The sequence below is a fragment of the Ursus maritimus genome, unplaced genomic scaffold, assembly GCF_017311325.1.
Source record: "Ursus maritimus isolate PB19 unplaced genomic scaffold, ASM1731132v1 scaffold_21, whole genome shotgun sequence".
NCBI classification, from domain to species: Eukaryota; Metazoa; Chordata; class Mammalia; order Carnivora; family Ursidae; genus Ursus; species Ursus maritimus.
The window spans coordinates 1289935-1305184 of NW_024424564.1; the positions used below are offsets into that span (position 1 = coordinate 1289935).

General features: G+C 55.8%; 1 protein-coding gene across 1 annotated transcript in view; it reads left to right on the forward strand.

The window, feature by feature from the left end:
• LRP1 (LDL receptor related protein 1) overlaps positions 1 to 15250 on the forward strand; it is an 83131-nt gene that overhangs the window by 7066 nt on the left and 60815 nt on the right. The window contains exons 2-6 of the mRNA XM_040637156.1: positions 1940 to 2062; positions 4659 to 4796; positions 6912 to 7031; positions 8210 to 8338; positions 8458 to 8721. Of these exons, the coding sequence (XP_040493090.1) occupies positions 1940 to 2062; positions 4659 to 4796; positions 6912 to 7031; positions 8210 to 8338; positions 8458 to 8721 (774 nt within the window). The remainder of the gene's footprint in view (positions 1 to 1939; positions 2063 to 4658; positions 4797 to 6911; positions 7032 to 8209; positions 8339 to 8457; positions 8722 to 15250) is intronic.

A 15250-nucleotide genomic window follows, 5' to 3' on the forward strand; every position in this document is an offset into this window, starting at 1 on the left:
CCCCCCCCCCCCCCCCCCCCCCCCGCCAGGCAGTCTCGGCTGGCCAGGGGAAGAGGACCGGTCTCCGGCATGCTAACGAGGCTGGCGGGCTGTTCCCCGGGAAGACCTCACAGCTGGCCCAGTGGGGCAATGAACTCAGCATTATCCACCTCCTCAAGGGGCCTTTATTCCCTGCTCAGGGTGGGAGGTAGGGGAGGGGGACGCCGCGGGTGGGGGAGCCTGGCCAGGCCATCCCTGATGTGTTTCCTGAACTCGGCTCTCCTCCTGGCCAGGGGCCTGAGTGCAGTCCCGTCTGCCAGAGATGGGGGTTAGGGAGGGAGGACATCATCTCCGTGTGGCCCTCCTCAGACTCTATCCCTCCCTGCTTGGAGCCCTGACATACTTTATTTATGCTCTGTCCCAGCCCTGAGCTCACTCTGCCCTGCATTTGAGTTAGTTGTGTACAGCTGTCTTCCCAGGGGGGGCTGGGGCTCCCAAGGGGCACCTCACTCCTCCTTGGCAGCCCAGTGCCTCGTGCAGTACCTGGCGCAGGGCTGGTCTTCAGTGCATGCCAGCTGAATAGAGATGGAATGGATCACAGACTGAGCAAAAGGCGACGGAGGGCTGGGAGACTGGGAACCCAGCCCTGGGTGGGGACGAGGGAGAGTCAGGGACTTTTCTTCCCATGGAGGACATGGTGATGAGGTTGGAAGGAACAGCTCCGAGTGTCTCTCGGTGGGAGAGGGAAGACGGATGTGGACTGCACTGGTTAAAAGCATAGAGTTGGCTCAACTGGTTTCAGTCCTGGTTTTGTCACTTGCCTGCTATGTGACCCCACCCTCTCTGGGGCTCGGTTTCCTCATCTATGAAATGGTGGTATTAGCATTACCTGTTTTGTCATATTGTGGAGAGGATTAAATGAGATGATACATGGGAAGAACTGGTTTACCGCAGTTCCGGTACATGCTGAGCCCACAATAAGAGTTACTGTTACCATTCTTAATTCGTCCTTGAAGAAGGCAGTAAGAAATCTCAGTAGGAGCAGAGGAAGGCTGGTGGGGGTGAAGGATAGGCCAAAGACATCCTGGGCTGAAACCAGCTCCTTTAGGCCACCCCAGTCATCCTCCTGCCTCGGATCTCGCATCCTGAGCAATCTCGGGTGCCTCTTATCTTGCGACATCTACTGAAAGTCCTCCCTCAAGTCTAACCACCAAGGGAGGCTGTGTCTTTAGAGAATGGAGATGGAGGCAGGGAGCCCCCCACTTTGCCCTGCCATGCCCTCCCGTACTTCTGCTGATACATTCTCCGAGTCACTGCTGTACCAAAGGCATCCCCCCCAACACTTCCTGTCTGGAGGGCTGGTGGTTAGGACTTGGAGATGGGCAGGGTGATGGGTTTCAGGGACCAGGAGTGTCCCAGAGGGCACACCGAGCAGGGAGGCTAGAAAAGAGCAGTAGAGCGTGCAACTCAGGGTCATGAGTTCGAGCCCCATGTCGAATGGAGAGCTTACTCAAAAAAAAAAAAAAAAAAAAAGGCAGTTCTGGGCTTCTAGTGGGAGGGAAAGGAAGATAAAGAGAACACATGTCAAAGGCCTAAATGCCCCATCCTTTACCATCACTCTCAGTCAGCAAAGCTGGGGCTGCTGGTATCTGAAACCAGAGTAATGCAGAACAGCGAGGGCTTTGACCCTGAGGACTGGAGGAGAGGCACACTAGACAGGCAGCATACGGGGCCGGGTCGGGGGCTGTAAAACATGTTCCCTGCATCCTTTCCCTCTCCCCACCACCGGCACACCGTATTCCAGGAGCGACCCACAGCCACCTGCCACTCCTAGGCACCTGGACTGTAGCTCAGATTCTGGGCCAGATGGGGACTGATGCTGGGGAAGGAAGAGGAGCTCTAGGGGACTTTAAGGCCTCCATCCTTCATTTACACCCTCATTTTCTTTCCTTACTCCTAGCCCCTAAGACTTGTAGCCCCAAGCAGTTTGCCTGCAGAGACCAGATCACCTGTATCTCAAAGGGCTGGCGGTGTGATGGTGAGAGGGACTGCCCAGATGGATCTGATGAGGCCCCTGAGATTTGTAAGTACCTTTTGTGATCCCTCCCCCTAAACACCTTTTCCTTTTGGCCCAGGCAGTTTGGGATAAGGACAGTTGATCTCTAGCCCGGTGTGGACCTTGCCCTGTGATTGTTTGTCCATGACACAGCTAAAACTCTCCCCCTCTTCAAAGTGCCCGGCATGGTGTCTGATGTGCTCAGCAATGGCCCCTCTGATTGCTCCGTTAACGGCTGCACTCCCAAGCCTGCCAGCAACTTTGCTATCTGGGTGGACAGCTTTGCTGGAAGGAGAGAGCCTGGCTTCCCTGCCCTTTTGGCTTAGTGCTCTTTCGCATCTCTGAGACTTCTGACTCCTGATAAGTGCCCCCGGGTCTTGCTGTGTCCTCTTCCTACCCTCCGGCTCCCAGGCCAAAGGCCACACTGGTTCTCACTCAGTCTCTGTACCAGAAGCCCCACCCCTGTGCGTTTCCCGCCACCCCCGCCTTCCCCTGCCCCAGTAAGTGGTGTAATCAGAGGCAGCTGTTTAAACTGGGAGAAAGGTCCCCACCCAGCCTTTACCCTGCCAGTGGGGGGTGGAGGACTTGCTGGCAGGTCCTGGGGTCTCCACCTTCAGCCTCTCGGTGCTTGGCTGATCGGGCCGTGGTCTAGGAGACCCTGCATCCCTAGGTCTGCCCCTGTTCTTTCCCACAGCTTCACCCTGCACTGGCCCCGTACCCTCACCCACAATTACCAGGGTAATTTTTAGGGCCAGAAAGGGAGCCACCAGTTCTCTCTGCCTCACCCCCATACCCTGCCCTCGAGGGGTGGGGCCAGAGATATTCTGCAAGCGTTTCTATGGTGAGCGTGCTTCAGCCTGGAGTCTCTTGACTGATGCCACCTTTATGCCCTACATTTTTTACCCTCATGCTTGATGTTGGGGTAACGAAAGCCATGCAGAGGGGCCAGATCTTCCTTTAGTGTGATGCAAACCCCACCTTATACACATCCGCACACTGTTCCCACTCATACACTCCCAGACCCACGATTCTCACACACAGCCCCTCCTGGGCACCCATGTGACCATCCCCCCACCCCGCCCCGAGGCGAAGGCAGATGTCAGCACAGACACATTCTCACTGCAACACAGAGTCGACACTCTCAGACGGGGTTGTAGAAGCCTGACCTCAGACGGATGCCCCCAGACGCTCACAAACAATCTCAGACTCAGACTCCAACTGCGCACGCCTCCCCAGGCACACGTGGATAGATGCACTCACGTGTGGACACTCCCTCACTCACACACCCTGTCCATCGTGGGAGCCCGTAGGTGGTGGTCTGGCTCCCAGCCCACGGGCTCAGCCAGCACCCTCGTCTGCGTGGCCTCCTTAGGCTTCCCTGAGGAGCTCTACCCTGCTCGCCCTGGTCCATCATCAGTGGGCCACAGCCTCTGCCGCTTCCCGAATCCTTCCCCAGACAGGCTGCTCTGGGGTCAGGCATCTAGAACGGTGCTGTCCAATAGAAATATAATGCGGGGCGCCTGGGTAGCGCAGTCGTTACGCCTCTGCCTTCGGCTCAGGGTGTGATCCCGGCGTTATGGGATCGAGTCCCACATCAGGCTCCTCTGCTATGAGCCTGCTTCTTCCTCTCCCACTCCCCCTGCTGTGTTCCCTATCTGGCTGGCTGTCTCTCTGTCAAATAAATAAATAAAATATTTAAAAAAAAAAAAAAAAAAAAAAAGAAATATAATGCAAGCCACATATGCAATTTTGAAATTTTTCTAGTAGCTACACTAGAAAAGGTAAAAAGTAGGGGTGCCCGGGTGGCTCAGGCGGTTGGATGTCCAACTTTTGGTATCAGCTCAGGGTCTTGGTCTCGGGGTGGTGGGTTCAGGCCCCCGCATTGGGCTCTGTGCTGGGCAGGAAGCCTACTTAATAAAAATAAAAATAAATAAAAAGTAGAAAAGGTAGAAGTAGTTAAGTGAATTTTAACTTTCTTTTACCCAATGTATCTGAAATATTATTATTTCAGGATATTAATCATAGAATATTAGTAATGAGATCTTTTGCATTCTTTTGTGTTGTGGGGGTGGGTATTAAGTCTTCCAAAGCCAGGCTGTATTTTATGCTTCCAGTTCGAACTAGTCACATCTCAGGGACTCGATAGCCACATGTGGCTGCTGCTATGTGTTGGACAGTGCGGTTCCAGAAAACTTGGTCTGGCTCTCAGCCCCGGGCTCGGGGCGCTGGGGAGCTATGGGAAGGCGGTGTTCTTTAACATGTGAGCCTCCCTGCTGTGGACTCTGCTTTCCTCGGCTCATCGAAACCTCTCACCTCGAAACCTCAGCCTGTCTCCCAAGCATACGATGTGGAGGTGTTGGGATCCATGGGTACCGGGCATGTGGGGAGTGGGCTCTGCGGAACGCCTAGTTCTCCCCTCCCCCGGCTGCCTCCAGGTGTGGGGCTCCCGTCGGGAATGGCATAAAAGAGCTCGAGGTGGAGGACAGTAACCAGCCCCTGAGGCCTCCTGGGATGGAAGAAGTGCAGGTGTCTGCTCGTCTCCCCCGCCCCCCCTCCAGTGGACAGCTGGCCAGACAGCCAGTGTAGCTGGCTTGCTCATGCTAGCCTTTCCGTGTGTCCCCAGGTCCACAGAGTAAGGCCCAGCGATGTCAGCCGAACGAGCACAATTGCCTGGGCACCGAGCTGTGTGTTCTCATGTCCCGCCTCTGCAACGGGGTCCAGGACTGCGCGGACGGTTCAGACGAGGGGCCCCACTGCCGAGGTAAGGGCTCTTCCACCTCTCTGACCCAGGACATGGATGCAGTGAGTTCTCAGCCGTGCCCGTGATGGGTTTGGCGGCCCAGCATCTGAGGACTGTCCTCACACCTTCAGTGGGGATGATGCCTTGTCCTGCTCCCGTGCTCCTAAGTCAGGAGGCCTTTGGGGTTTGCGGCTTGGTCAGCCACTCTGCGGGGATCAGCAGGGGCCCTGGCCTGGGCACTTCTCTTCGGCTGTGTGTGCCTGGGCAAGTCACTGCCTCTCTCTGGACCCCAGGATCCACCTGTAAAATGAGAGCTCTTCACTAGATCAATATTTTCATACTTCGTTGTTGTTGTAAATAGTGGGATCCTTTCTTCAAAGGGTTTCCTACATGAAACCTGAGTGTGAACAGGGAAGAGCAGATGCTGTGATTGAAGCTGGGGGTGGGGACTTGGTGTTTGGTTCACCTGCCTCCCCGCCAGTGCCCTCCCCCCTGGGAAGTGCAGATCTTTGAGACACTCTACAGTGGCTTGGTGGGAAGGTCGCCCAGGCCGAGGAGGAAACGTTAGGAGGGTAGGTCGCTTCCCTCTGCGGCTCAGGTCACCAGCTCTACTCAGGTCAGCAGCTCTACCATTCCTCCCCTGAAAGCCCGTGTGGGCCAAGGGGAGCGTGGGTCATTCGTGAGCAGTGGGGGAGGATTTGTCGGTAAGACAGAGCCTCAGGCCTGCGAGGCAGGGACTAGGGAATGGTGACTTCTCCCTTCTACTGAGCTCAAGGCGTCCAGAGCCTGAGCAAGCCCCTGGGTGAGGGTGGCATCCTGCACCTATATGCCCGTCAGAAACATCTGCCTGCGGGAGGAGGCACATCTGGATCCTTTTCACTGAGGGCAGGGAGTGTGGAGCAAGGAGTCTGTGGAAGATTTTTATCCTTTCCTTGGGTCGAGTTTGCATGTTTTTGTCTAGAGCTCCTGGAACGGGATTCGGAGCTCGGGCCTAGGGGCTGACTTTAATGACCGTGCCCATCGCATCTCACCGCATGCTGCGTGTTCAAGTTCGATTCCTTTTGAATACTTTGTCAGCAGCAAAAGACAACGAAGAACCATGAGAACCTAGGGTTTGAGCTCCCTTCTCTGCTATTAGAGAAGTTGGGCCTCCTTATCCTCCTGCCACGTGCCCAGAAGAGAAATTCTTGTCTAGATTTTCCAGAACAAACAATATCATCCCTGGCCCCCCTTTGTGGGGAAAGGTTGGCCAGGCAGCACCTTTGGGCTCCCGGGTGGAGGCAGAGAGGAGAAGAAATAACTGGGGCCTGGCCCCCCATCGCAGCTCCTCCTGGCAGGCTTAATGCCTCTAAACATCTTAGCATCTCGGGCAGCTCTCTCTCCTAGGTGGGGGCGAAGCGGGGGTGTGAGGCAGCTGGACAAAGGGGTCTTTGTGGCCAGGCCGCCTGGCCCCACGCAAGGCCATTAATTGGGTCGCTGGTCTGGGGGGGGCAGCTGTTCTCCCACCTCTTCCCCCTCCTGTCTCATTCCCTTCTGTCTCCCCTGTGGAAGTGGGTCAGTGGCAGGAGGAAGATTAGAGAAAGGTCCTGAGGGAACCAGTTTTGCTCCTCCTCCCATTTTCCACCTGGACCTTGGACCTTCTCTCTGATGCCTCCAGGGCTTAAGGGATGGGCTGGTGGGGTGCTTCCAGACCAGAACTCGGATCCTGAGGGGAAAGACCCCATCCCCTGCCCACTCCTCACCCTCAGCCCCGAAGCCAGCATTGTAGTTCCTGGGCCGTGCAGATAAGAGGCACATGAAGGAGCTGAGACTTACTGTCCTCGCTCCCTGTTGACCCCAGCAACTGCCGGAACCCCTCTCCACGGGGACAAGGGAGTCCAGAGCAACCAGAGCAGGCAGCTATGGTCTCTAAGCCATAATTGGCTATGGGACCTTGGGCCCATCTTATACCCTCCCTGGGTCTCAGTTTCCTCACTTGCAAAATATATTAGATGATTCCTGAAGCCTCTTCCATCTCCAACGTGGCGGGCCTCGGAAGTGGTTTCCCAAGGCTTGACAGGAGTCGGGGGAAGGTGGCAGTCTGGGTGTGGCCGCCCGGTCTGAAGGCCTGAGGGCGTGTTGCCTGCCCCCACACAGAGCTCCAAGGACCCTGTTCTCAGCTGGGCTGCCAGCACCACTGTGTCCCCACACTCAACGGGCCCACCTGCTACTGCAACAACAGCTTTCAGCTGCAGGCAGATGGCAAGACCTGCAAAGGTATGTGAGTGCACACGCTTGTGTGTCCGTGTGTGCTGGCTGGGGGACGGACGTGGGGCAGGGCCAGCGAGTAGGAGGAAAAACGAGACGGAAGGTACGGGAGAGGCGGCCTGGCTGCACGGCCTGCGGCCTCAGGGCGTGACTGTGAGCCCCGACCACTTGCTGCCACCAGATTTCCAAATTCCTCTTAGAAGCTCATGGGTCAGATAGGTGGGTTTTCTTATAAAAACCTTGAAGCATTACAGATAAAACCAAAGTCCGCCTTGACAAATCCTCTTCAGCTCTGCTCCCTTTCCCTTCTCCGGAGGTCAGCTGTGCTATGGATCAGTTTGCTGCCTCTCTCTCCAGGCCTTTTTCTGTACACGGGTATGCATGTACTCACAGATAATCGAATGGAAAGTATCGTTTATGTGCGTGTGCTCTTCTCACATAAATACCGCACTGTACGTACCTTTCTTCCCTTTGTCACTCAGTATGCTCTAGAGATGTTTCCGTATTAAAATGTAGAGATCTCCCTCGTTCTTCTAGAAATCACTATGCAGTATGACTATTACCGCAGTTTACTTGGCCGTCTCCCTACTGGGGAGTGAGGTGTTCCGATTTCTCCCTGTCACAAACAGTGCGTCCTCTTGTTTTAAATTTACCTCCCTCGGCTCTTTGCACGAATGCCACTTTCTCAGGAGGCCATCCCTAAAATCACAACCCGGTGCCTGCGTTCTCTACCCCCATCTCTGCTTAATATTCTTCCCACCAGTCACTTTCCACTGCACTAGCCCCTCTAACATATAATTTCCTTTTTTGTTTTGTTTCTTACCGAAATACCAATGATTCATTTATTATCAGAATTTAAATTTCGTGAGGGCAGCAGTTGGAATATATTTTATTCACGGCTGCATCCTCAGAGCCTAGGACGGTACCTGGCATCGAGCAGGTCCTCAAGAAATCTTTTCTGAATGAACGGACGATGTGCGCATGTGCGGCTGTTTCACTAGGACAGATTCCAAGCCCGGACTTGCTAGGTGATAAAGTTTGCACATCTCTCCCTGTGATAGATTCTGCCACGTTGTCCTCCAAAGTAGCCAGTAAGGATAGACAGCCCCGCGGGTGGGGTCTGCGGGCACCCACTTCCTTGCCCTCGTTACACGGGAGGTGACCCCGCTCTCGCCCTCTCCTGGCAGACTTTGACGAGTGCTCAGTGTATGGCACTTGCAGCCAGCTCTGCACCAACACGGACGGCTCCTTCACGTGTGGATGTGTGGAAGGGTACCTGCTGCAGCCAGACAACCGCTCCTGCAAGGCCAAGAACGGTAGGTGGCGTCCCCTGTGGCCGTGGCACTAGAGGGCCCCCATGTTGCTCCCTGAGGGGGGACGGCAGTGAAGTCCTAGAGCCCTTTGCCGCATCGCGCCTTCTCTCCTCCGTCTATAGAGCCGGTAGACCGGCCCCCTGTGCTGCTGATTGCCAACTCCCAGAACATCCTGGCCACGTACCTGAGTGGGGCCCAGGTGTCTACCATCACGCCCACTAGTACACGGCAGACCACAGCCATGGACTTCAGCTACGCCAACGAGACTGTGTGTTGGGTGCATGTTGGGGACAGCGCTGCCCAGACACAGCTCAAGTGTGCCCGCATGCCTGGCCTGAAGGGCTTCGTGGATGAGCACACCATCAACATCTCCCTCAGCCTGCACCGTGAGTCGCCTGCTCCCAGCTTGGAGAGCGGCGGAGGGCGGGGAGGATGGGGCAAGCTGGAGCCTGCCTAGGACAGAGGCGGAGGGTTAGCCAGGATGACCCCTGTCTGGGGCAGGAGTCTAAATAAGAAGCCCTTATTTATGACTGAGGCCAAGGCAGGGGGCTGCACGAGATGACACCTACTGGAGGACGGGGGCGGACTGACGGCTCTGCTTCCTTCCCTCTCTCTGAGCTGGGTCTCTAGATGGTTCCTGATTTTTGGGCCAGGGCCAAGGAAGAGGGCTAAGGGGGCGAAGAATGGTCAATCTCCAGGGACCAGGGACTGTCCCTTCTCAGAGAGAAGAGTGTTGATTAGACCGCAGAGGGGCTTTCCCATGGAGCAGGAGCCGGGGCAAGGGAAACAAAGGGCCTGGGGCCCAGGCACACCCTTGCTAGCTTGTGGCTGAGGGCAGAGATGCCAGGGCCTGGCGGGTCTATCTCCATGTTCCGTCATTTTCCTTGGGGACATCATCGGAATGGACCCACTGCTGCAGGGTGAGTGTGGGGGTCCTGAGGCTCTTTGGGGGACTTTGTGGCAGTGAATGAGACTAGAGAAGGAGCAGAGAGCACTGGGGCCCCAGGAAGGTTTTAAGACCTCTGGGATGTTTCCATTCAAACTCCGTCCCTGAGCTGTCCTTACTGTCTTCGGAGTGGACGAAGGGGCCTACCTGGGGATGGGGCCAGGGTATAGATCCGCTGCCTGCGGCATCCCTGCTCTTCTCAGATGCTGTTACAGAAACAAACGGAACACCTGGCACCATTACATTTCTGGGAAGCGCACCGCAGGGAGGAGGGGGACGATCTGGCCTAGGTTGATCTGACCCCGGGGAGGGAGGGTACCTTGATCTGTGACCTTGAGTAAATCAGAATTCCCTGTTCCTGCTTTGATTTCCTAATCTGCATCATGGGTCTGAGCTTGCCTGTCCAGAGCCGATCAAGTGAAGTGAAAGCGAGGGACAACCCACAAGGTTTAGGATTGTGAATCTTGCTGGAAGATCTTTAAGTTCTTCATTGCCTCCCTGTATGATGACTCGTGGACTTAGTTCTGGACTAGCAGGGGTTCCCAAGAGCCCTCACCATCCGCGGCCTCACCCTCTGGTCCCCACCTCGGCTCCAGCTCCTCCAGAGCATCCCGGTGGTGTCTTTGGGCTGTCGGTCACCAATGCTCGCCTGTGATCGGACATGTCTTCTTTGGAATGCTGGGCTGGGGGCTGCCACACTTGGTTGGCGGACCTCTCAAGGGGTGGGCAGATCAGGGAACCCAATGGCAGAGAGGGTAGCACGGGGCGAGACCCCAGAAGACAGCTGCCCCCTCTCTGCTCCTTGTCGACGGCCCCACCCAACAGGCCTGTCTGGGCAAACAGCTCTGGCAGCTCCCTCCCTGGCCCTGCCTCAGGGCCAGACGATGGGCTCGTGGGTAGGCGGCTGGCGAGGGTGCCCTGATGGGAAACTTCTCGGCTTTTCCTCTGGCCTGGGCCCCTCTCCTGCCTTCCTCCAAAGGAGAAGCAGGAAATAAGCTCAGGCAGGTACCCCTCCCTTGGCAAACAGAGCCTTGCCTCCCAGTCGGCTAGATTCATTGGGCCCCTCTGGGGCAGAGTCCAGGAGGCAGGAACAGACCAAGGTTCCAGGGAGAAATGCTGGTGGGGTGGACGAGTGGGTTCCCATTGCCCCAGCCTCTGTCCCTCCTCCCTGCCCCCACCCCACGCCCCATGCCGCCTGAATGTCTGGCTGTCACCCTGAGGATAGTTGTTTTGCTCTCATCCCACAGACTAATTATGGGCCCTGAGATGAGGATGTCGGAAGTGTCTCTCCCCTAGCACCCTCCCCCATCCCTAGTTCAGCCCCTTCCCAGGAGAAGCTGAGTGGCCTGTCCTGGTGTGCGGGTGGCTGGTCCCAGGCACTCACCTGTGCAGTGGGCTGCTGGCCTGTAATTAGCTCCCCGAGGGGGACGAAGAAGAAAGGCTGCTGCTTTCTCCTGCTTTCTCTCTGCCCCCTAGGGGAGCCCTCCCTGCAATCATCCCATTCCCAGCTATGACCATGACCATCACTGCACCCCTGGGAGGGAGCCCCATGCAGGAGGGAGGAGTCTGACAATTGAGAGGTGCTGGGGCCCAGAGGCCGAGAGGCAGAGAGAGCCTGCTTGCTGGTGTGGGAAGAAGGGGGAGCCTGCCCCAGAGAAAACTCTGGTAACAGAAATAGAATAGAAAAAAGGAAGGAGGCCAGGAAGTGAGCCTGTTTCACATGGGTCCTAGGGCATGTGTGCGCCAGACCTGCTCGGAGTCCTGAGAGCCCTCAGAGGGCCCCTCCAAGACCCTGCCATGCCCAGTGGGCAGTGCAGCTTCCGGGAGAGGCTCCATGGAGCCAGCCTGGGATCGAAGCCCCTGCTTTTTCCTGTCTTGATCCAGCTCCTTCCTTCTGTTCTCCTCAAGAGTCGGGGGACACACTCTGACCAACTTCCTCACATGCTCTGGAAGGGGTGTGTGTGTGTGTGTGTGTGTGTGCACGCGCTTGCTTTCCTCCTTTAACTGAGCCCCGCTGCCAACACTTCTCCCTCTGTCTGTGACTTTCACTGGCCTGGACTGGGAGGCCTGGGGGCTGAGTCCTCACCCCTTCCCCTCCCTCCTGGGATGTAATTCCAGGGCTCATTCCCCCCTTCTGCCACTGTCCCAGCAGCATGGGGAGGTCTCTGTGGATTCTGATTCTGTGACTGGAGAACATGGTAGAGAGAGCCAGAAGATCCTTAGGGAGGACTGAGGCTGACCTCTCATTTTTTGATGCTGCCTTTCCCAAAGCAGGGATGCCTTGATTTTAGGTGGTATGTGGACGTGCATTTTTTTATTGTTGTAGTTATGTTTTTATGTAATGCCCATTAGGAAACTCCTGTAACTAGCACATCAAGTCTATGATTCTGTAGATTGCTCAGGATGCAGCAAAATAAGAAACAAGTGAGTTGACTTACAGAATCAGCAGGTAAATGATCGTGTAAGCTGTACGTAACCATGGCAAACATTTGGAAAGTCATCCACAGAAGACTCAAGTTGAGGAAACGGAGCCCCGGAGGGGTCAGTAAGCACGCTAGTACTAGAGCCAGGCCTGGCCTGCCCCCTCTGCCTCTCACCTCGGACCACCACCGGCTCAGGGAACCTGAGGCTCCGCCCAGCCCCCTGCAGGGCTGCCCCTGGGCAGGGCTGGAGGTCAGGTCTACTGACCCACCCTCCCCACCCGCTCCCTCCGACCCCCAGCACTGCATTGCCTTAGCTGTGCTCCTCTGACCTGTCTTCCCCTGGCTTTGAGGATGTTTTCACCGTAGAAAGAATGAGGGCAGCCTGCAGGAATGGGGCCCTGGGAAGGGGTGTGTGTGGGGAGGGCAGGTTCTGCCGCTGCACATAGAGGCTTTAAAAGAAATAGGTTTTGCTGAAGTCACTTAGTTTTGGACTGTGTATGAGGGGATGCTCTGGAAGGGCCCTCCGGGGTCCTGGAGTTTTTCCCTGCACCATGCCGCATGGGGGAAGGAGCAGGGAGGCAGAAAATGCCCCCTAGGCTGTAAGCGGCAAGGTTGCGAAATGAGTCCCCAGGTCCAGCTGGCCAGCTTCACTTATCCCTCCCTCTTTCTTTGTGTGCCTGTGTGTATGTGTGTGCTTAAAATCACAACAGGAAATGGGTAGTGATGTGTCTAGAGGGAAGGCAGAGAGGGGGCAGAGAGTAGCCCCCCTGAGTCTGCGATGAACTGACTTCCCTGGCTCGAAGGGGGGCTGTCATCTCACTGAACTGGGCGGCCCGGGCCCTCTCGGCCTCCCACCCTGTGGGTATGGAACCCTTCCAGATTTCATGTATGAAAGCCAGCCACCCCCCCACCCTCTCCCTTGGCCTTCCTCACCCTCAGGGTGTCAGAATCCTGGGGGGCTCTCGCCAGCACACCCTTTGGCCTTGGGCCACCCATGCCCCAGTGCGTTTGCTCCCCACTCCCACTCCCGTCCCGTGTTTCCGAATCATTTCACAGCCCTTCTCTCCTCTCCCGGGCTGGGCCAGCCCCATGTCTCCCGGCTCAGCTCCAGCCTGGCCTCTCCTCCCCCGCTGTCTCCTTGAAGCCGCCTCTCTACCCAGCCTGCTCCCAACACCACCCCCCCCCCCCCGTTTTCAAGCCACAGGAAGTAACTTAAGCAAGAGGGATGCGTTTTAGAGCCCAGCAAGGATTTCTCAATAGTGGGAAGACCCTGGTTCTGATGCTGAATCAAAGCTACAGAATCCGGGCATCTCATCCCTGGGACCAGGACTGGCCGCCTTTGTGGACCTGGGCCAGGTGAGGGAAGGAGCGATTCATAAACCCCAGGCCACAAGCAGGGCAGGAAGGGAGCCCAGGAGACAGAGGTGATGTGCTGCGGCTGAGCTCTGGCCTCGCTGGGAGCAAGAGGAGCTGAAGTCAGGACTCGGCAGGAGACAGGAGCATGAGGACGTGCCATCTGGCAGAGCTTCTGCCAGGCCTGCCTGGCGGTCTCTTACCTACTTGCAAAGCCCCCAGACTCCTGGTCATCTCCCCCAGGCCTCCCTCTCCTCCCCCAGCCCTCAGGGCAAGAGTCCTGAGTGGCTCTAAGAAGCAGGAGGATTACCAGACAGATGTGTTCTCCCACCGTCTTGGGGCTTCCCAAGGTCAGAGAAGGAAGATCCTGGCAGTGGAAGGGAAGGGAAAAAGTGATGTCCCAGCGCTAGGACTACAGAGTGAGGACTCAGTGCTCAACAAATATTTGTTGAATGAATCAGTGTATGTGTGTCAGACACTGGGGACGGAGATGAAAGATAGCACCTGCCCTCACAATATTTGTAGTCAGGTAAACAGCCTGTGATAAAAGGAGCGACTGGGGCTCGCGGGAGTTGCAAACACAGAAAGCTTTCTTCTGGGGCCTGAGCTGAGCCTTGAGGAATAGTAGCTCTTAGCCCCAAACTGTCCACCTGGTGGGCCCATCTTTGCTCAGGAGGCCACAGGGCTCTAGCTGAAGGCGCAGGTGGTAACGTAGTGGAGAAGGTAGGGAAGAATGGGATTGAGGTGAAGGAGGATGATGGTACGAACAACAGTTCCCATTTGTGGAGTGTTAATTATGTGCCAGGCCCTGTGCGAAGTGCTATTAGTGTACCACCCCATTTTACAGATGAGCAAACTGAGTCTCAGACTTTAAATAACTTTCCCATAGTCCCATTTACAGATGAGCAAACTGAGACTCAGACATTAAGTAACTTTCCCACAGTCCCATTTTCAGATGAGCAAACTGAGACTCAGACATTAGTAAGTTTCCATTGTCCCACAGTTGGAAGGTGATAGAACCAGAATTCAAACCCACTGTCCATGTCTGGAGCCCTGTGCTCAATGTTATTAGTGTACCATCCCATTTTACAGATGAGCAAACTGAGACTCAGACATTAAGCAACTTTCCCATAGTTCCACAGGTGGAAGGTAATAGAACCAGGATTCAAACCCACTGTCAGTGTCTGGAGCCTGGCTCGGCCCAGGGCAGAGCAGAGTGATTGGAGAAGTGGGGAGGTTCCTGGAATAAGGACCAGAATGCGGTGTGTTCGTTGCGGATGTGGTTAAAGTGGGAATGGGGTTCATCCTTGCTCATCCTTCCTCATCCAGGGGCTTCATGCCCTGTCCTACAGTCTTTGGGTATATGGATGCATTGGGGGATATTTCCTCTGGGCACAGAGGCCCTCTTCTTCCCCCAGATTTATTTTAGAGAGAGTGACTAGAGTCCTACAGGAGAAGCCAGGGTCTTCTTGGGAATGGTGGGGTGGGGAGTTGTTTTTGGAAAAGCAGCCACTGTTTAGGGAAATATCTCTTGAACAATGTGAATAGTAGAGAAGTTGAGAAAAATTGGAGTTATGGGGAGTGCAGTGTTGAGCATTGATGGTGGGGGGAGTGCAGGGCAGACTCGTCAGTTACAAACACACACCCCAGGTCTATTCTGGAGCCTGGAAGTGAAAGTCTTCTGTGACATCACTGGCAAGCTGTGGTCTGTCCTCTGACTGTCTCACCCCCCTCCTAGCCTCCTAGCCTCCTTCTCTGTGCTGGTATCCCCAACAACGTGACCCCCAGACCACCCCCAGAGCCTTCCCACCACATAGCATTCTTCCTCTTCAGTTCACTTGAGATTCTCCTGACCTCAAGATTTGGGGTCCTTGGCCAGAGCCCCTCTGGAGGATGCTCTGGGGTCAGCCCTGGGAAGGCTGGGCTGCAGGGGACAGCTGCCCTCTGAATGTGTGGGGCCAGAATGTTCAGGTCTTCTAGGTTCAACCCCAGGATTCAACTTGCCCCCCATCCCATGAGACAGGCCAGTGGCCCAGATATTGCCCATAGGGGAGCCAGGAGGGAAGGTGCCCTCTCCTAGTCTGAGCCCATCTGTCTACATTGGCTTTGGATAGGTATGAGTTGCCGTGTGTGTGTGTTGTGTGTGTGTGTGTGTGTTGTGTGTGTGTGTGTGTGTGTGTGTGTGTGTGTGTG